At 47.6% G+C, this 20,682-nt stretch overlaps 1 protein-coding gene across 6 annotated transcripts in view; it reads right to left on the bottom strand.

The window, feature by feature from the left end:
• Positions 1–2,633: 2,633 nt before the first annotated feature.
• The window catches only part of LOC307202639 (hexosaminidase D-like), a 42,840-nt gene continuing 24,791 nt past the window's right edge, over positions 2,634–20,682 (bottom strand). For 4 of the 6 annotated variants that reach the window (XM_079952790.1, XM_079952791.1, XM_079952792.1 and 1 more), the window contains 6 exons: positions 19,907–20,111; positions 18,543–18,625; positions 17,234–17,312; positions 12,562–12,663; positions 7,132–7,221; positions 2,634–5,326 (listed from right to left, as the gene is read on the bottom strand). In XM_079952790.1, the coding sequence (XP_079808916.1) occupies positions 5,143–5,326; positions 7,132–7,221; positions 12,562–12,663; positions 17,234–17,312; positions 18,543–18,625; positions 19,907–20,111 (743 nt within the window). In that variant the 3' untranslated portion in view covers positions 2,634–5,142. The remainder of the gene's footprint in view (positions 5,327–7,131; positions 7,222–12,561; positions 12,664–17,233; positions 17,313–18,542; positions 18,626–19,906; positions 20,112–20,682) is intronic. The other 2 variants (XM_079952789.1, XR_013832958.1) reach the window with 2 other exon arrangements.

Here is a 20,682-nt window from a genome sequence, read left to right as displayed (position 1 = left end):
CAAAGAAGCAAGATGGATGAATCCTGCTCTCCCAGCAGGGCAGCAAGAGGCTGCGGGCTCTCGTCTCTTACGGCTCGGCTCCCTTGATTAAACAGCGTCTTGCTCTCCAAAGACTGAGAAATCGCCAACCTTCCGACACAACACCTGGCTCAGCGCTGCACCAAAGATCCGCTCTGCTTCCAGCTACTTGTCTAAAAGGAAAGAGTGCTTTGCCCATGCTCAGGAACACCAACGGCTTTGGGTCTAGCTGGGTGCCAGACTGGGCTCAAGCATTCCAGACAGGCTCTGGGGCCAAACGCCAGGTGAGATCTTGGCAGGTGAGATCTAGAGAAACCTTGGAGCGGTGGATGGGGCCCAGCTCATCGGTGAATCTGCAAAACCGCAGGGACTGGCCGTGCTTATGGTACATGTTCCTCCAACCTGTGTATAGCAGTTAAAGTTTGTGTGGCGTTAGTTTGCTTTAAGAACATCAGAAGAAAAAGAACATCAGGTCAAAGGCCCACCTGGTCCAGCATCTTAGAAGTGCATTTCCTTTAACAGTGAAGGTAGAACATAACCATTGCTGTACTGGTGGCTGTATCTTGTGGGAGTGAGTTCCATAGTTTAACACCCGCTGTGTGAAGAAGAGGATAGAGCCAGTGTGGTGAAGTGGTTAGGGCCTGGGAGACCAGGGTTCAAATTGCTGCTCAGCCATGAAGCTCACTGGGTGACTCTTGGGCCAGTCAGTCACTCTCAGCCTATTCTACCTTGCAGGGTTGTTGTGGTGATTAAATGAGGAGAGGGAGAACTATGCACACTGCCTTGAGCTGCTTGGAGGAAAAGGTGGGATATAAATGCAAATGACAACCAGCCCTACCTTTTGTCTGTCCCAAATCTTCCAATATCCTTCTGTGCTTTATTGTTCTTGGGGTACTGCCCCCTCCCCAGCCATCCCATTAGTGTGAGCTGCCTTGAGCTTCTGAAATTGAAAGGGGGGGGGACGACAGGTGGCACAAATCTCCTTAATAAATAAAATCAGCAAAACGGCTTTCTGAGTGGATGCAAGAGAACCTCTCACAGCCATGGATGGAACTGCTGGTAATATGATCGCACCTGCCTCCCTGCAAGAGGTCTGAGAGAACAGCTCCACCTCTTGGCTGAAAGAGTTCTGCCTCCAAATCGAGCGCAAAAACCACAAGGGACAGATGTGAAACTGCATCAGCAAAGAGGCTGTGGTGGTGATGCTTGGCTGAAACACTCTGGGGGCTCCTCCAGCTCTCCCTGTTATTGAGCATGCAGACTGGTTTGCTTGCATGGAGATTAGACTGTCTAGCCTTTACTGAGCATTTATTGTGATTTGTTTATGGGACGGCTACAGAAAAACAAGCATCCGTCCTGCATGGCAAACATAAGAGCCCTGCAGTACCGGATCAGGCCAGCGATCGGTCCATTTTGTCCAACATCCTGTTTTCACAGGGACTATATAGATGCCCCAGGGGGAAGCCAGCAGGCCCAGAGCAGAACAGCAGCAAGACCCCGCTCCCCTGCATTCTGCAGCAACTGGTGTTTAGAAGCATCCTTCCTCCAACAGTGGTTGGAGAATCCATCCCGATTTGCTTGCAGGGTGTTTACATATCTTTCCATTCGTCATTTGTTCATCCTGCACTTTGCAATGCGTTTCCCTAACACCTCCCAAACTGCAAAAAGTCTTTGTTTTTTCAGTGTGGATTTGTCAACCAGGCTGTCTAATTAACTTAAATAGCACAAACCTACATCTTTCCCCAGAATGTGCTTGAATGTCTCCTGAAAAATAGTGAGTCTGGAAACAATCTCTCTCTCTCTCTCTCTCTCTCTCTCTCTCTCTCTCTCACACACACACACACACACACACACACACACACACTTGCTGTTTCTTGTCCCAGAGTAAGAGCCCAAATGAATCCATAATGGGATATTGACTCTATTTCTATAACAGCATCTAGCTTGGGTGGCTACCAGTTTGGGAATAGAACAAAATGGGACAACCCCAAAAAAACAGGGTAGCGGTTTTTGAATATTTGGGTGGGTGATATCCACAAGTTATCTATCATTAGACTAGTTTGAAAACTAAAATAAAATGAAAAAGCCCAAACCAAAAGCAACATAGCTTGACAAGGACCTATCTCCTCAGGGACTTAAATATTCCATAGGGTAGCCCTCACCAACCTGATGCCCTCCAGAAGTTTTGGATTACAACTCCCATTAGCCCCAGCACCCGGACTACAGTGTGAAAATCTCTGAATTTTCATTCAGTTTGTTCCTTTAAGTTCAGTTTCAAATGAAATGTTTTCTTTTTACCTCTCTCTATATGTACTGTATGTCACTAATTAGAAATGAAAAGAATCATTTAATAATAGCAAAAAAGATAGCTCATACTACTAATGGACTCATTAGACATTTAGACCAGTCGTATTTTTGGACATGGTCATGTTTAAATAAATAGGTGAACAAACAAGATCCCCACAAAAGCAGTATATAAATAATCTTATATAAAATAAAAACATTTTCTTTAATGTCATTTTTTCTAGCCAACATCAGAATAGGAACCTTGAAAAGATATCCCAAAATCAGCCCCCATGTCTATTTAGCACAAACACTGGCATACAGAGGACCACTTCTTTAAAAAAATACTTTATTATTACCATCGTCTTCGTCATCCACATTACAGAAGCAATCTGTTCTGTACAAAAAAAAAAACCCAAACAGCAATGCAACTTGGAGATCCCCAACCAAACCAGATCCACCAGTGACCAAGATCACGCCTTCTGGGAGGGGCAACACCTGTCAGTCACTGGAGCAATACCAGAGCAACAGAATCCACAGCAGGGGGAGAGAAATTGGGACCTTTTATCCAGAAGGCAGCCTGAGACATGAATTTAGGAGAAATGAGTGAGGCGAGCAGCCCAAACAGGGTGAGTGATCAAAGCAGGTGGAATTGATAGAGAGGCAGAAGAAGCATCAGGCAGAAAGCACAAAAGGAGAGGGGCTGATTTTCAGATATTCTAGGAACAAGGAAGTTTCACCAGCTGATTCTCTGCCTCTGAATGGAAGGAGGAAGGAAGAAGGGGGGTAATAGAACTTTTCAGAAATCTTCAAATCAAAACAAACTCAACCCCAGGGAGGCTCCAGAGCAACAGCAGGGGGCGTTCAAGATGCATCCATCACAACTGGTCCAAGACGAGCAGGTGCCAAAGACCCACCAGCATTTCAGATTAAAAAACAGGCAGCTTTGGGCTGTTCATTCTATTGCGCTGAGAACCTGGAACCAGGCCAAGAGCCGGGCATTTTTTAAAAGCCACATTCATATGAAACCCAAGCCGGCTTGCTTTGTTCCAAAGCGGCCTGTTCGGAAGCTCTGCTGCCTGGCCATGACTAGCAAAGGATGCAGGGATGCAATGGCATCGAGGCTCACTTGGGGGGGCCCAGAAAGAAAGGTTTCCTGCCTGCAACAGGTCAGGTCTTTTCACAGACCCACCAGAGAACCTCCAATGTTTCCTTTTGGCTGCAAAAGTAGGCAAGACTCCTTCCCGCCCCTCTAGCACATCTTCCTTCCAATCTGGGGAGCTCCAGATGTTTTGAACTACGAATCCCACCAGCCCCAGCCAGAAGGTTAGGGAGGTTGTGGTCCAACAACATCAGGTTGGGAGAGTCTGCCTTAGAGGCCGTGAAGGCGAAGGGATGAGTTTCTGCAGGGACTCTTTGCAAAAGGTTGGGCCGTGGCTTAGCCATACTTAGAGCTGGCCCACTGAAATCATTCAAGCTGGTGATAACTCAAATCCCATTGATCTTAACAGCTCTGTTCTATATGGGGCTAAGGATCCACCCCAATAACAGCTGTTCTGGTAAACAGAGGGATTTCCTCTCATGCAGACAGAGAAAGAAAGAGAGATAGAGAGGAAGGGAGTTCACAGCTAATGATGATGTTCCTAACTTTTGCTGACTTGGGATTGTGTTATTTAGGCTAGATGTTGGCAACTGATACCTCCAAGCCTAACCTGCCTACTCTCACTACTGCACCATACTACCAGTGTGAAGTCAACCATGAGGCTGAAGGGATCAATGGAAGGAGAAGAAGCCACATCGGCAGACTTGGGGGAGGGGACATATGAAGGATGACTGATGCTTCGGCTCACCTCCCCCCCTTCAGGACTGCCTCTTCAAACAGGCATTTTGGTAAAGTTTTCCCCCCAATGTCACCCACTCCCCCAGGAGAAAGAACTCCACTATCCTGGTTAGAGCTGCTCCAAATGCTTCCTTTTGATTCCACGTCCCCCGCAATGGAAATAGGAGATTTGCAAGTTGGATGAAGAATTCCTGATGCAAATATGGCAGCCAATATGGAGGCATCAGGATGTCGTTGAAGACTCCAAATCCCTCCATCCTCAACCCCTGGGACTTATGGAGAGAGTCCAACCACATCTGAAGGGCACCACTACAGTTGGCTATCAAAGATCTGGTGATTACCATGGGGCAGCATTGCAGGGGGTTAGTCATTCTAGGAGGGAGGAGAGCTTAAGGTGGAAGGATGGCTAAGCGAGCATTTAAAAGGAAGGAAAAGAAAGTGAGGCAGGGGCTGTTGAGCAAGCGGCCACCAGCCTACTGCCAACCCCTAGCACGTACCCCCTGAGATTGAGATGTCATGACATGGCATAGTGACATTCCCAGGGGAAGGGGGGCAGTGTGGTGTAAAACAGCAGCCACCGGGCCTCTGGCAGAACTTAAAGCAGCAGGAATTAAAAAGAAGAAGGAAAGTGTCGTTTTGCATAGGGAGGGGAGACCACATCACTGTCCACCACTTACAGCAGTGAAAACTAAAAAGAAGAGGGGGGAAATGGGGAAGCAGCTGCTCCCACTGCTTTTCCCAGAGGGGTGGGGGGCTGGGGTGTTTTGGCTCAGCCCTAATTCCATCTTCCAAGGGGGTGGGAGAAGGAAGCCTGGTGGAGACTGGCTGTAAAGAGCCTCCAAACTCTGCCCACTGAGCCTCTGCTTTGATGGCCGAAGGGCAAGGCACAAGACCCCTCTCCTCTGGCCTGCACACTCCTTCCAATTTAAAAGACAACACAACAGTGGAGCAACTGAATTGGACACCCACTTCTGGGCTGGCGATGGGGTGGGGGCGCCCTGCTACAGGGTCTTGGGCCGGGCGTTAAGGCGGATGACTTCCCTGAAGTCCCGGACAAACTCGCGCAACCGGTCCAGGTAGGGGTTGACGTTCTCCTCCATCCATTCCTCCACCGTGTCTGGGAAGTAGATGCTCTCCATGCGGGAGCGGAAGCTCTGGATGAAGCTCTCCCAGTCCTCGTGGACTCTGAGGTGGGGGGAAAGAGCCCAAGAGAGTCAGGAAGGAAGGACGGTGGCGTGGAATGCCCCCCCCCCCCGGAACATGCGGCACAACGCTCAAAGGCTTGGCAAGGGAAGGGCACCGGGTTCAACTCCCAGCTGGCCTCTCCAGTTAAGGATTTCCAATACCAGGAAGAGTGTGGATGGGGAGGTATCCCCTCCCCAGACGTCATGGATAGATGCTGCTGCCCCCCAGACAAAGGAGAGGGCTGAGCTAGATGGGCAAATGGGTCATCTTCACATGTTCAGTCCACTCAGTGTCTAAATGGCAGGCATCTGTGTATGAGAGAGTTTCTTTGACTGTTACGTTAACTCTCCATTGCTTGAGACTTTCTAGGCTATATCCCTGTATTAATACAGATCATCAAAAAGCAATTCAGAATTGATTGCTTTGGCTCTGGGTAGCATTGCTTTTACAGAGTTAAGGCTTAGTGCTCTTCCTTCTGCCTTTCTGGATAGCCACTAGGGTTGGGTGAGAGATATATATATCCTGGCAATATATAGTGAATCATGATGTATGTGTGTGCTGTACAAAAATCACAATCTGGGAAAGACCGTGAAGCCAGCCAATGCTTCTACATAGTTCCATTCTTATTTCAGACATTGTTATATATCAATATATTGTGATATTTAGCTGGTGATATATCACAAAGTTGAAAACCTATTGCCCAGCCTTAATGGCCATGGTAAGAAACTACCTTTGGAGCAGCATTTATGTGTGTTTTATGTAAAATGGCTACAGAAGACAATGCTCAGTGCATTATCTAGCATCCTCTATATAAAGATTATTGTGAAAAATTACGAAGTTCAGCTGCAAAAAAACAACCTTTTGCAAAACATCTGCCCTCTCGAAGATTTGGACCAGCATCCAAACCATCTGCACCACTTGGGGCTGATGGGAGTTGTAGTCAAAGACATTTGGAGGGCACCAGGTTGGCAAAGGCTGACCTAGAATGCAATGTCCCTTCCTGTCTGTTTGCAATGGCAAATGACCATGTACTCATAAAACACACACAACTTCCCCAGCTGGTACTCAATAGTTAGGAATGGCAAAGGAATTTGACTCAGTTCACATAGAAAGATGACTCTTCCTAATTCTCACTTTCTGTAACTATACGCAGACAGAAGCATGACCATCCTATGCAATGTTTGCTTCTCTGAATTTAGCAATGTCAAGTAACATGTACAAAAGTCAAGTAACATGTACAAAAATGTGCATGTACTAACTAGGGTAAAGTCTGCATAAAAAGGCATATCATTACTGAAAATAACATACCGAAATGTATTAAGTGCATTTTAGATGAAATTTGCACTGAAACACTGGTGGATTTTCATGGGGACATTAAAAGAAAAAGAATTTGTGAACTGATGTGGAAACCGGACATAGATAAATGAGAAACTGAGAGAAACTGTGATAGTCAAGAGAGGTCTCGGTATATATAGTGTGGTGGCTACACAGTGTTGGACTAGGACCTGGAAGAGACCAGGGTTCAAATCTACACTCAGCCATGAGGCTTACTAAGTGACCTCGGGACTGTCACTCACTCTCAGCCTAACCTACCTCACAGGTTTGTTGTGAGGACTAAAATGGGGAGGCAGGGAAAGCACATATGCCACCTTGAGCTCTCAGAGGAAAAGGGAGGATATAAATGCAGTAAGTAAGTAAATAAATAAATAAATAAATAAATAAATAAATAGAGGACTGAGCCCCCACCCCCTTGCCTTTCCACCCCACCGCTCAATCACTTGCGGGGTGTGTGTGTGCTCACTCACTTGAGAACTTTGCTACCGAAGCTCTCCAGGTTACGAGGGTTTCCAAACTGGTGCTTCCGATGGTAAGGACTGAACCATCCCTTGACAGAGCTGCCGTGCACAGGGAGAGAAGAAAGAAAGAGAAACCCCATTAAGCAGCCAAACGAAGACAGACCAGGCAATTGCATCAAAACACTCAAAGCTACGATAGCTCAGTTGGCTAGAGAGTGGTGCCAATAATGCCAAAGCTGTAGTTTCGATCCCCATAAGGAACAGCTGCATATTCCAACGTTGCAGGGAGTTGGACTAGATTATCCTCAAGGTCCCGTCCAACTGTATGATTCTATGACTCAGGCAATGAAATTTCCGTGACTCCTGACTCAGCAGCATCAATAGTGGGGGACAATGTAAAAATGCATCTTTTAAACAGCAGCCAAAATTCCCTTTTTACCTGTCCAATTCAGTTTATCCCCATATGAGGAGGGGAGTGTTTTCAAGATGGTGGGTGTCTTTACCTAACACTAATTATTCTGTGGGTGAGAAATGTGGGTTGCTGATGCATTAAGGCTAAAAGCAAAACAGGGAAAGTGCCACAGCTTAGCGGCAGAGCAACTGCTAATGGTACTGAGCTGGACTGACCAATTGGTCAGACTAAGACAGTTTCCTTGTCTAATTTTCTGCAGTCCCTGGAAGCAGAATTAAAACAGTGGGTCCACATGGCTATTGAGGTGCTTCCAGACAAAGGGCTCAGCAAAGGGGGGGGGGGACCAAGGCCAAAATTTGACACACACACTCAGTCTTTGTACTGCCTTCCCAAAGGTTTTCAAGATGCTGGGCTTTGGGAAGGAGGCACGAAGCTCTGGCAACATCCTAAAGTTTTCCCCACCAAATCTGGGAAAACACTAACTAGGCTTTGGGAATGTGCCTCACCTACCAGCTTTGGGAAGGCATCATGAGGGTTGGGGTGGTGGTCAGATGTTGCTGAGGGCCAACAAAAAGGCTTCAAGGGCCACATGCAGCCCTTGAGACACACATTGGACCACCCTGGTCTGCACTTAAGAGTATACATCACCATCTCTCTAGGGACCTGGGTGGCGCTAAGGGTTAAACCACAGAGCCTAGGACTTGCCGATCAGAAGGGTGGAGGTTCGAATCCCCACAACGGGGTGAGCTCCCATTGCTCAGTCCCTGCTCCTGCCAACCTAGCAGTTCGAAAGCACGTCAAAGTGCAAGTAGATAAATAGGTACTGCTCCAGCGGGAAGGTAAACGGCGTTTCCGTGCACTGCTGTCGTTTGCCAGAAGCGGCTTAGTCATGCTGGCCACATGACCCGGAAGCTGTACACCAGCTCCCTCGGCCAATAAAGCGAGATGAGCGCCGCAACCCCAGAGTCGGCCACGACTGGACCTAATGGTCAGGGGTCCCTTTACCTTTACATCTCTCTATGTTCTGCTCACAAAGAGGGTGAAACACAGTGTTGCAACACTCCCCCCTTTTGACACACACACCCCTCTCTTGACAGGTGCTTCTCACCATTTTAGCACCCTCCTTGTGTGTGTGTGGCTACTGGCTTGGAGTCTGCACACATGCGTTAGTTGCGCTATTCCACAGAAGCGCAATTGTACAGCTCCCAAAACAATGTCTATCCATTTATCTTAGCAAGTTGCATTATCCAGTTTGCTTTGCTGACCTATATTCTAAAGGAGGTTGAGTCTGAAGCTTTGCATCTTTGAACCTGAAAGCTGCACTGCTACCCTCTTCTCACCTTTGGGGATGCTTGATTTGCAACTCTTCCCTGAACCTCTATCCTGATCTTTGTTGCCCAGCTTTTCCTGCAGCTTAGTGGCTCAACTTAAAATTCCCTGTTGTTCGCTGCATGGAAGGCTAGCAAAACAGTTTCAGATCATCTTCTGTTGATTCTGGCCAATGTCTAAAGAAGGCCTGCACTCCAGGGCAAGAAGGCTCTCAGCCTGCCTTCCATATAAACATTCCCGGGGATCGGACTGCCAGTTCGGACTTTTAATTGTCAGTTTCAAAACTAGAATGTTATTACATTGTAATTGTGCTATCGATATGTATAAATAGGTACAACTTAAAAAGCAAAGCAAACAGCAGTGTGTGAAGGCTGAGACAGCTTGTTCCAGGAAAGGAAGCTAACTGATTGTTTTAAAGGTTTGTTTGCTTCCTTTTATATTTAGAACAGGAGCTCTGGGTAACACAGGCTCTGCTTCCTCTCTTCCCTCAACCCAGCAGGATATCCCACAGCTCCTGCTGTGTCCCACACACCCTAAAATCGCATCCAAAGGATTAAATCATAGAATTATAGAACTGCATAGTTGGAAGGGACCTCAAGGGGCATCTAGTCCAACTCCTTGCAATGCAGGACTCCTAGCTCCAGAATCCCTGACAGATGACCATCCAACCACTGTCAAAACAGCTCTTACAGTCAAAAAGCTCTTCCTATTGTTTAGTTGGAATCTCCTTTCTTGCCATTTAAATCCACTGGTTCAGGTCCTACCCTCCAGAGCAGCAGAAAGCAAGCTTATAATATTAATAATTTATTATTTATACCCCGCCCATCTGGCTGGGTTTCCCCAGCCACTCTGGGTGGCTTCCAACAAAGTATTAAAATACAGTAATGTGTTAAACATTAAAAGCTTCTCTAAAGACGGCTGCCTTCAGATGTCTTCTAAAAGTCTGGTAGTTGTTCTTCTCTTTGACATCTGATGGGAGGACGTTCCACAGGGCGGGTGCCTCTACTAAGAAGGCCCTCTGCCTGGTTCCCTGTAACTTGGCTTCTCGCAGTGAGGGAACCGCCAGAAGGCCCTCGGCGCTAGACCTCAGTGTCCGGGCAGAACGATGGGGGTGGAGACGCTCCTTCAGGTATACTGGACCGAGGCTGTTTAGGGCTTTAAAGGTCAGCACCAACACTTTGAATTGTGCTCGGAAACATACTGGGAGTCAATGCTCCATCTTCCATGGACAGCCTTTAGATATCTGAAGATGGCTGTGATATCATCTCTCGGTCTTCTCTCCTCCAGGCAAAACATCCCCAATTCCCTCAACTGTTCCACATAAACAAGGCTTGGTTTCCAGATCCTTGAGCATCTCGGTCGCCCTGCTCTGCACACAGTTCCTGCTTGTCAATATCCTTCTTAAACTGTGGTGCCCAGAACTGGACACAGCACTCCAGGTGGGGTCTGACCAAGGCAGAATAGAGTGGGACTATTACTTTCCTTATCTGCAGCTCGTTTTATTTAAGAGACCATGCAGGTATGCAGCAGCCATAAGGGAAAGTAATTAATTAGGGTGAGCCTTAAAATTAAAGCTAAAAACAGTTAAGAATGTAAGATGCCTGTTCAACGTTCCCATATTTCTTCTAATACATCACAGAATTGTTGGAGAGGTCGTGGGAACAAAGGGACTCCCCCCCCCCCCCCAATTTATGGTGTGAATACCCACAAGGTTGCTTCATTCCACAATGGAACTTATCAGGAGATATAAAAGTTTATTTAAACACACATTCAAATTTCCCTCCATTTATCCCTAACAAAATATACAAACTACGAAGACATTTTGCCAAAAGGATCTTTTGACATGGGTGCTGGCAGCTGCCAGGAACTCTACAGCACAACAGTGGAAATCATTTTTAAAACCTGACTATATCATTAAGAGTACAAAAATATCTTGAATTTAGTTATTGCAGAAGAAATGCCACATATGTTCTGGGTCTCTAAGGGACGGGGAGATCCTGATCACTTCTATTCCATATGGTGGGATTTTATTTTATTTAGTTACGGTAAGTTTCAGGGTTACAGGTTTCTCTCCTGACGCTGTCTAAAGAAATATGGCTGCCGTTATTTTAGACTGGGTGTTATTATTTAACATGTTTAGGTTTCGAATGCCCTGCCTTTAGCTGGAGTTACTATGGATTTTTTGTTCTTGTTTACTTGTCTCTGTGTTTCCATAGTAATTTGAAAACTAATAAAAATTACTTTAAAAAAATAAAAATGTTAAGAATAGTCTTGCTGGATGAAGTGCCAGCTCATTTAGCCCCAGAGGCCAATGAGATGCCTCTTTGGGGAAACCCACAAGAAAGTCCTGAGCACAGCAGCCCTTTCCCCTCCTGCAATTCCTGGTACCTGGTATCGTGAAGCATCCTGTCTCCACTAGTGGAGGTAGAAAACAGCCATTGTGGCTAGTAGCCACGGATAGCTTTATCCCCCATGAGCACACACTGCTGTGATTTTGAGCAAATGTTGTGTTCTTCCGTTCTCCCCATTTTCCAACCACCTTCTCCTGCTGTCAGCTCCCTCCGCATCCTGCTTGAGTAAACAAGAATCCTGGACAGCAGACAGATTTCCTAGTTTTTGTTGTCAACTCGGGAGCACCAATGAACATCCACCTCGTTTGCATAGCTATCAACTTACAGGTTTGAAAATAAGGGACCAGCAGCCTCGAAAATAAGGGATCAGCAGCCAAAATAAGGGATCAACAATTACTTTGATAAAATACATATTTTGTTGCGTGCAAATGCCTTTAGATACCTTTTAGGTCCATAAATTACCATATATTACCATATATTCAACACAAAAAAAGCAACAATTTGTTGTTGACAAAGGACAGCTGGACATAGAAAGGGGCCCATTACCTTCAGTAGCTTATTTAAGGGACATCATCAATAAGGGACAGCAGCAGGACATGGCGCTGGGAATAAGACTGTCCCACCAAATAAAGGATGCTTGACAGCTATGCTCATTTGTAAGGTGGGATAGAACACAGGTTGGCTATGGGACAATTCCGAAAAGGTCGTTTGTGGAGGTAAGGAATACTATATCGTGTCATCCCAAAAGGTTTTCTGTCCCCAAACTACTTGCAACACAGGCGCTGCTACCCCCCACCCACCCACACTTTCCATTTAGACCAGCACCCTTTGGGGGTGGGCAAATTTAAGGGAAAAGCTGCCTTGCATCACAGCCTCCCTGTACATTTAAAGTGCTTGCTTTCTTCCAATGAATCTTGGGAACTGTAGTTTGATAAGGGTGCTGTGAGGGGTAAAGTACAGTTCCCAGGATTCTTTGGGGGAAAGTCCTATGCTTTACATGTGCTTTCCACCACCTACTTAAACATTATTTTCTTTGTTTAAGCAAAGCGATCCTGGCAAAAGTTACATGTGTCTTAATCCATTTTTAGATTATTGTTGCTTGTTGTTGGTTGCAATGGTTTTTAAATACCTGCTTTTTAGACTGTCATTTGTTGATTATTTTAATGCTTTCTTTTATGTAAGCTATTTTGAAGCTTTATTATAATCAAGGGGCATGTAGATTTTGTTAAATAGACACATTTAGATTTATTTATTATTTTATGGCGGTGGAAGGAACCTTGGTTTCATCCTGACATGCACACATACATGGCTGCAGAGCCTCCCTGCCACCATTCCAGATCTCCTTACCTCTCTTCTTCCAGGACTTTGATAACGGAGTCTCTTAGCTGCCCCGTGACCTGTTCCACCATACGGTAGATATCAGAACCTGGAAATGCCCCATTGCCATCACTAATGAAAAACACAGGAAGGGGGGGGGGAGAGAAATGTTGAAGCACCACAGGTGCTGAGTTAGATGTGTACAAATGGCTGCCAGCTTGCCCCCAGCTAAATCTGTACACACTTGCTCACCTAAGAACACTAGAAGAGCCTGCTGGAGCAAACCAGTGGCCCATCCAGTCCAACATCCTGTTCTCATCGTGGCCAACCAGATGCTTCAGTGGGAAACCAGCAAGCAGGATTCAAGCACAGGAGCATTCTCCCCTCCTCTGGTTTCCAGCAAATGGTATTCATAAGCATTGCTGCCTTCAAATGTGGAGGCAGAGTATAGCAATCTTGGCTGCTAGCCGTTAATAGTCTCTGCCTGCATGAATTTGTACAATCCTCTGTTGGGATTCAGAACTTACTGGGTTAATTTGTTCTGAGTTGTGCCTCCCATTCTGACGTTTGGAAGGAGGGAGGAGCTCTACTTGTTGTTCTCTCTTGGTCTCTGAGGGAGACGGACGCCATGAATGCTAGCAGTCCAGGAGAATCTGAGAAATGCTGAGCTGTAAATATTTGCTGCAATAAAGAACTGATGAATTTGGACACACAGGTGCTTGGTGTGTTTGGATCTGAAGCAGACTGCAACGGTTTTTGTTCCGCTGTGTTTTTACTCTGCAAGGCGAAACCGGAGAGCAGAAGGTCTGCGCAGCTTGGCTAAGAAGTGTGCCGGACCGCATTATACTGGGGCTAATTGGGGCCATAAAGCAATTAGCTAGCCAGTGCCAATTCGTCACAGGTTATGGAGGACCTAATTACCGCTTATAAAACTGTTGCTGAAAGTCTGCCGGTGCTTTGAAGTCTACTTTGAAGTCAGCTTGAACAGCTGGAAAGACGCTACCGAAGCGGAGCGGAGGTCTGCGTTCTGTGTTTTGCCTGCTGCTGAGAGGCAAGAGTTGCTGAGAGCTGAGAGCTGAGAGCAGCTGAAAAATCGGGTGCCGGAGAGCTGACTGGTGATACGTGAGTAGCAGCTGGGGCCCCGGGAAAGAGGAGAGAATGGCAGACAGCCAGGTCCTTGAGGACGTTCCGCTTGAAAAGCTCACTTTAAGAAGTTGGGCAACCTGGTCCAGAAGAGTAAGGGGTTGGTTTCTGGTTACTGGGCTTTGGGATGTAAGCCAGAAAGAGCCACTTCCCCTGAATCCAGGTCCTGAAGGGACAGACATTGCAGGCTTTGAGGCTGCGTTGCCTGAAGATAGCCAGCAGAGAATGCAAAGAGAGCTTGCTATGCTGAAAGCATGTGTACATGCATCACTCTTGCCAAGTTTGGAGGGCGTAAAGTCAGCAAGGGCTGCCTGGGAGGTGCTGAGAAGTTTGTGTGAAACTTCAGCAGGAGACCAGGGCCCTGGAGAAGTCATGAAGAGCCTGGAAATGGCTGTAGCCCCAGTCCCTGAGGTGCAAGTCGGGGGGGCTGAGAATTCCAAAGGCAAGTTTCAAAAGTTTTCCACTGTGAGTGCTGAAGTGAAACACAGTTTCAGCGAGGGCAGGGCTGGCACAGAGGGCTCTTCCGGAAGAAGGGGGGCCAGGCCAGCTGAAAGGAGCCCTGGGCAGTATTTTTCCACTGGGGTTTGTCGTCAGCCAAAGTCTGGAAGGCTGAGGAGAGCTAGACGCTTCAAGGTCGGCCACCTGGACAAAGTGAAGATAAGGCCTAAAGAGTCGTGTGGGAACGCAGAGGCCAGTTCGGTCTCCAAGGCAACGGAGGAGGCTACTTCTACGGAAGCTGGCAAGGTCCTGAGCAAGGGGGAGTTGGTTGCCAAGACAACCAGAGAGAACAGCTGCAGAAGCCCAAAGAGAGGGGGCAGCGGGACGTTTGTTGCCAGTATGGCGTTGTTTGAGGACAGCTCTGAGAGAGGCACTGACTTTCGCTTTCTAATCGACTCAGGAGCTAACCGAAACCTGATTCCAGAGACCCCTGCAGTCGAGATGTGGAATTGCAAGGCAATTCCGGCTGGGAAAACTGTTCAGTTTGCAAATGGGGAAAAGAAAAATGTGAATAATGTTGCAAATGTCTTTTTTTCTGTTTTGCAGGAGCAGATGGAAGTTTGCATTGTGCCAGGAGTGCAACACTGTATTTTATCTGTGCCTTATTTGTTGAAAAAGGGGTTTAAGGTTTGCTTTGAACACGATTTTTGTACAATCTCCAAAGGAGGGAAGCAACTGGTTAGAGTTGCAAAGGGGCAGAATGATCTCTTCATTCTTAAAACGTCTCTGGAGGGTGAGGGGAAGGTTGAGAAAGCACAAGCCCTGCGTGCTACAGTTCCCACTCATGTTTCATGTTCTTGTGCGTGGCATAAGAAGACAGCTCATGCTTGTCTTGAAGAACTACAGGTGCTACCTGAGGTTAGCGAAGGCTGTAGAATTGAGGAATGTGCAAGAGTCCTAGATTGTCAGGCTTGCAGACAGGCAAAGGTAAGAGGGTGCAGTTACCCCAGGGTGGAGAGGGTAACCACAAAACCTTTTGATCTTGTGCACATAGATCTGTTGGGTCCCATGAAGGAACCAAGTTTGGGAGGGGCCAGGTTTCTGCTGACGCTGCAGGATGATTTTTCGCAGAACACCTGGGCTCATGGTCTCAAATCCAAGGAAGATGCAGCACAGCTGATTAGACGTTGGATTGAGGAGGTGGAACTAAGGTTCTCCACGAGAGTGTGGGCAATCGCTAGTGACAGAGGCGCACAGTTTACTGGGTCTGCTTTGCAGAAGTTCTTTCACAAGAAAGGGATAAGTCACACAGTGACTTCTCCTCAACAGAGGGGGGTGGCAGAGCTAAGAAGTGAGGCTCTGGTTAAGGCTGCACAGGTGATGCTGTCAGATTCTGGGTTATCTTCAAGGTTTTGGATGGAATCTGTTAAATATGTGAGCTTCACCTGGAATCGGTCCTACAATTCAGTGGTAGGAGACACACCGTTTTTCATGCTTCACGGGAGGAAGCCTCAGGTTCACTTCCTCCGTGCGTTTGGATTAACGGCCTCGGTGCCGGTGCCTGAAGCTTTGCGAGGGCCAGGTGAACCCAAGTTCCAGAAAATGATCTTCTGTGGGTATGAGCCAACGGCTCGTGCATGGAGGTTTGCGTACCCGTCAGGTGATCAGAGTAAGCTGTTGATCAGTAAACACGCTGAGTTCTATAAGCAGGATGAAAAGTCAAAGACTCCTGCCAGACATGATATTCTTTCAGAGTGTCTTTCTGATTCAGAGCAGGAAGGTTCTGATGAGGAGGAAGGAGAGCCAGGGGCTGAGTCTGCTGATGACGATCAGCTCACTGACCAAAGTCAGGAGCAGGATGGGGCATCTCCGCAAGTTGTAAAAAGAGAGCCCAAGAGTGAGCCTAGTTCTCCTGTGAGGGTAATGCAAAGGATTCGAAGACGCGTTAAGTCAGAGGGGGAATCCCGGGATGCAGAGGACACACCTGCTGACCACAGTGAGTCAGAGGCAGTGCCTGAGTTTGTGCCCAGGCGGTCAAGTCGCACAACGAAGGGAATTCCACCTGAGAGGTATCAGGCCACAGGTGCGTGGGTAAGTTTCGCACAGTGCGAATCTGAGAGTTGTGAGGATGTTCCACAGATGCCTGACAGGAACGCCAGGAGAGGGCGCAAGGCATTGGGGAAGGGATTGATCTCACAGAGGTCTGCAAAGGTACATCCACAGGTCTTGTCAGAATACTCGGCAAGAGGGGGTGTTGGGATTCAGAACTTACTGGGTTAATTTGTTCTGAGTTGTGCCTCCCATTCTGACGTTTGGAAGGAGGGAGGAGCTCTACTTGTTGTTCTCTCTTGGTCCCTGAGGGAGACGGACGCCATGAATGCTAGCAGTCCAGGAGAATCTGAGAAATGCTGAGCTGTAAATATTTGCTGCAATAAAGAACTGATGAATTTGGACACACAGGTGCTTGGTGTGTTTGGATCTGAAGCAGACTGCAACGGTTTTTGTTCCGCTGTGTTTTTACTCTGCAAGGCGAAACCGGAGAGCAGAAGGTCTGCGCAGCTTGGCTAAGAAGTGTGCCGGACCGCATTATACTGGGGCTAATTGGGGCCATAAAGCAATTAGCTAGCCAGTGCCAATTCGTCACATCCTCTTTTAAAGCTGTGCCAGATTTAGGAAATGATGATGATGATGATGATGATGATGATGATGAATAGTAAGACCTATATTTACTGTATATGGGTACCTCCCAAAAACATCCATTTTAAAAGCAACTGTACCAAAATACATTATTGTGAAAAGAAGAAATAAGAAAATAAATATTTTTGAGCAGGGAATTGGTCCCTGCTCAAAGTGCCATATTACCAAAGTCCACCCCTGTTTAAAGCCATCTAGGTTAACAGCCATCACTGCCTCCTGTGGGAGTGAGTTCCACAGTTTAACTACATGCTGTGTGGAGAAGTCCTTCCTTTTACCTGGCCTGACTCTTCCAACATTCAGCTTCACTGGCTATTCACAAGTAGCCCAGCGACTGCTTGGTACAAGAATGACCACTCAACCACTCGAAAACTGCCCCCACCCAATCACCAGGTGACACCCCTGCCCCATTCAACCCCCTACACACCATATGCTCTTCTCCAACTGCATGTTCTCGAAGCCAAGCATGGACAGAACCTTCTTCTTGGTAGCTTCTGTAAATCCCCCTGTGGCAAGAGAATTTGGGGTGCGGGAGAGGGGGTGTGTTAGTGGATATTTTGCCCAGCTGAGTTTCCATTGAAGCAAGTGCTTCCATGCAGAGCAACTTGGGGTTCTAAACTGGGTGATGTGAATGGGAAATTTAAGCTGCTAGTCCTTTGTGACTTATGGGCAAGAAAGAAGACTACGCTGCTCCACTGCTGGTCCAAGACTAGCTGATTGGCACTGAGATTAAAGGCAAAGGCAGGAGTGAGAAACACTTAATACATTGCAATCAAATCTTACACAGGGGTTTGGTGCCAAGGGTTCTGCATATACACAAAAATAGCAAATACCCCAAACGTTGGAGGTGCCCACACAGCTAATAAGTAAGGGGAAAGAGAGAGAACCCCCATACTTCCAGAGCCTTGCCTAGCAAGCAAGGCAGAGAGCTTAAAAGCTCTTTTGTGCCAGGTACGCGGGTGGTGCTGTGGGTTAAACCACAGAGCCTAGGACTTGCTGATCAGAAGGTCGGCGGTTCGAATCCCTGTGACGGGGTGAGCTCCCGTTGCTCGGTCCCTGCTCCTGCCAACCTAGCAGTTCGAAAGCACGTCAAAGTGCAAGTAGATAAACAGGTACCGCTCCAGCGGGAAGGTAAACAGCGTTTCCGTGCTCTGCTCTGGTTCGCCAGAAGCAGCTTAGTCATGCTGGCCACATGACCTGGAAGCTGGACGCCGGCTCCCTCGGCCAATAAAGCGAGATGAGCGCCGCAACCCCAGAGTCGGCCACGACTGGACCTAATGGTCAGGGGTCCCTTTACCTTTACCTTTACCCCCAAGCAGACCTCATGCAAAAAGAGCTGTTAAGTTCTCTGCCTTGCTTGGGAGGAAAGGCCCGCTCAGTGCACTGGCTCTGGAACGCTAGAGATGCTTGTGCAAGATCTCGCAGGAACTCAGATGACCCTGTGAGATCTCGCAAGAGCTGGCATGCTGACTGGGACTTAACCCTGCCCCCCCCCCCCCCCCCGTTCCAAGCAAGGGAGAGAGCTGAAAAGCTCTTTCTCAGCCAAATAAACCCAACCCGTTGCTTAGATTTAATCTGTGCAGTTTCGGCCATTCTGCCTTCAATCATGCACAGTTGAAATTGCACAAGTTAAATGCACATGAGATGTGACTGCAACACTTATACTCCACCCATCGTCCTGCCTTTCCTACAGACACCCCCTCCCGCTGCACAGCTCCCCAGCCAGGTCCCCTCACCATTCACCAAAGTCTGCAGGCACACAGCCAGCGAAGGGATCCCCACAGGCAGGAGCTCACACAAAGCTGAATAGTGATCATACCTGCAAAGGAAGAGGAGAGAGGCCAGTCGATACCTTTTGGGTGGGAGCCCCCCATTATTTATCACCACAACCCTCCTGGTGCCACATTTCATTGGGAGTCCACAGAAAGCTCACAGAAACAACAGCCTCTATTCCTTTGGTAGCTCAGGATTCTCTGAGATGGGTTGTAGTTCAGTGGTAGAGTACCTGCCTTGCATGCGGAAGGCCCCAGATGGAGTCCCTGACATCTCCAGGTAGGGCTGGGAAAGACCCCCACCTGGAAACCTGTTGCTAGTCAGTGTAGGCAATACCAAGGTAGAGGGACCAAGGGTCTGACTTGGTATAAGGCAACTTCCTGTGTTATTATTTAAGCCAGTCCTATATTCAGAACAATGTAGACTGGAATCCTACTGTATTTTAAAGGGAAGGACTATAGGGAAGTGGTAGAGCTACTGCTTTGCAAGCAGGTGGTGCTGACAATGGCGAAGTTGCAAGTTTGATCCCCTAAGGGCCCCTAAGGACTAGATTTGCAGGAGGTTGGACTAGATTATAATCATAGAGTCCCTTCCAGCTCTATGATTCTCTGAGAAAGCCATTCTATAAGAAGGTGCCAGATTCAATACCTGGAAACTCCCAGTAGGGCTGGAAGAGAAACCCTGAAGGTCTGGCTCAGTATGAAGCAGCTCCCTGTTGGAATAAACAACTTGCCTCTGAACATGAACAGAGTGCCTTCCCTTCCCCACTAAATAGCAATACGTAGGCCCTGGGTGTGGGGGATTAGAGTTATTAGTGAAGGGGGGTTGATTGTTAAACCACTTGGAATTGTAGTTCCGCGAGGGGAATTAGAGGGGTCTCCCATCAACTTTCAGCACCCTTAACAAACTACAGCTCCCAGAATCCTTTGGGGAAAGCCATGGCTGTTTGAAGTTATATCATAAAATCATAGAATCGCAGAACTGAATAACTGGAAGGGACCACAAGGGTCATCTAGTCCAACCCCCTGCAATGCAGGAATATTTTGCCCAACGTGGGGCTCGAACCAACAACCCTGAGATTAAGAGTCTCGTGCTTTACCAACAGAGCTTTAAATGTGTGCTGCGAATGTTGACCTATCAGGGTTCAAGGATGTATTCCAGCAAAGCAAAAGCACTCAAGGAGGGCCAGTGGAGGAAGACAGGTGAGAGAGAGGCTGTGTCCTACAGACAAGGTGTGGCCCAGGGAGAGTCAAGAGGGCCAGACACAGATGCCTGGAGGGCCTGAGGTCCCTCCCACACCATGGCAGAGCTCCCTCTCTGGACTTGCCTTTGCCACCCGGTGAGGACGATGCCCTGGAACCGGATGGAGGGCGTCTTCGACATGGATTGGATGACCTTCAGCCACCTCAGGTGATTCTGCAGGTGGTTGTTTAAAGGTGTCCAAGCCTGGGCAGGGCCCGTTGTGCCCTTGAAGGCACTGGCGAACCAGATGGTCTTGAAGCCACACTCTGCATACTTGGCAATGTATTTTCCTAGGAGACAGGGGAGAAGACAGATGAGGAAGGATCGCCCTGGATGCACAGAGGACAAGTCTGCTGTGCCATCTTTCAGTGCCAAGGAAAGACTTACCTCCCTCCACCCCAGCCTTGATCACAAAATCATAGAATTGTAGGGTTAGAAGCGATCATGAGGGTCATCTATTCCAAACGCTTGCAATGCAGGAATTCTTTGCCCAATGTAGGGCTTGAATAAGAGCCTGAGAATAAGAGTCTCATGCTCTACCAGCTGAGCTATTAATTGAGGGAGCTGATTTTGTTCTTTTGCTAGCATGCTGCCATGGCTTTTATTTTTTGGGGGGGGAGGGTGTTTGCATATTTATTCATTACATTTATATTCCACTTTTCCTCCTGGGAGCTCATGGCGGCATACAGACTTCCCCATTTTACAATCGTGTGAGGCCAGTTAGTGACTAACCCAAGGTCACCCAGGGAGCTTCATGGCAATGTGGAGATTTGAACCCTTGTCTCCCAGGTCATTGTCCAACACTCTAACTGCTACACCACGCTGACTCTCACGTGTGATATATATGTATAAGAATTGTAC

The sequence above is a fragment of the Podarcis cretensis genome (assembly GCF_951804945.1).
Source record: "Podarcis cretensis genome assembly, chromosome: 14".
In the NCBI taxonomy this organism is placed as follows: domain Eukaryota; kingdom Metazoa; phylum Chordata; class Lepidosauria; order Squamata; family Lacertidae; genus Podarcis; species Podarcis cretensis.
Note: the sequence above shows the minus strand (reverse complement) of the source record. Positions and strands in the feature narration are given on the sequence as shown.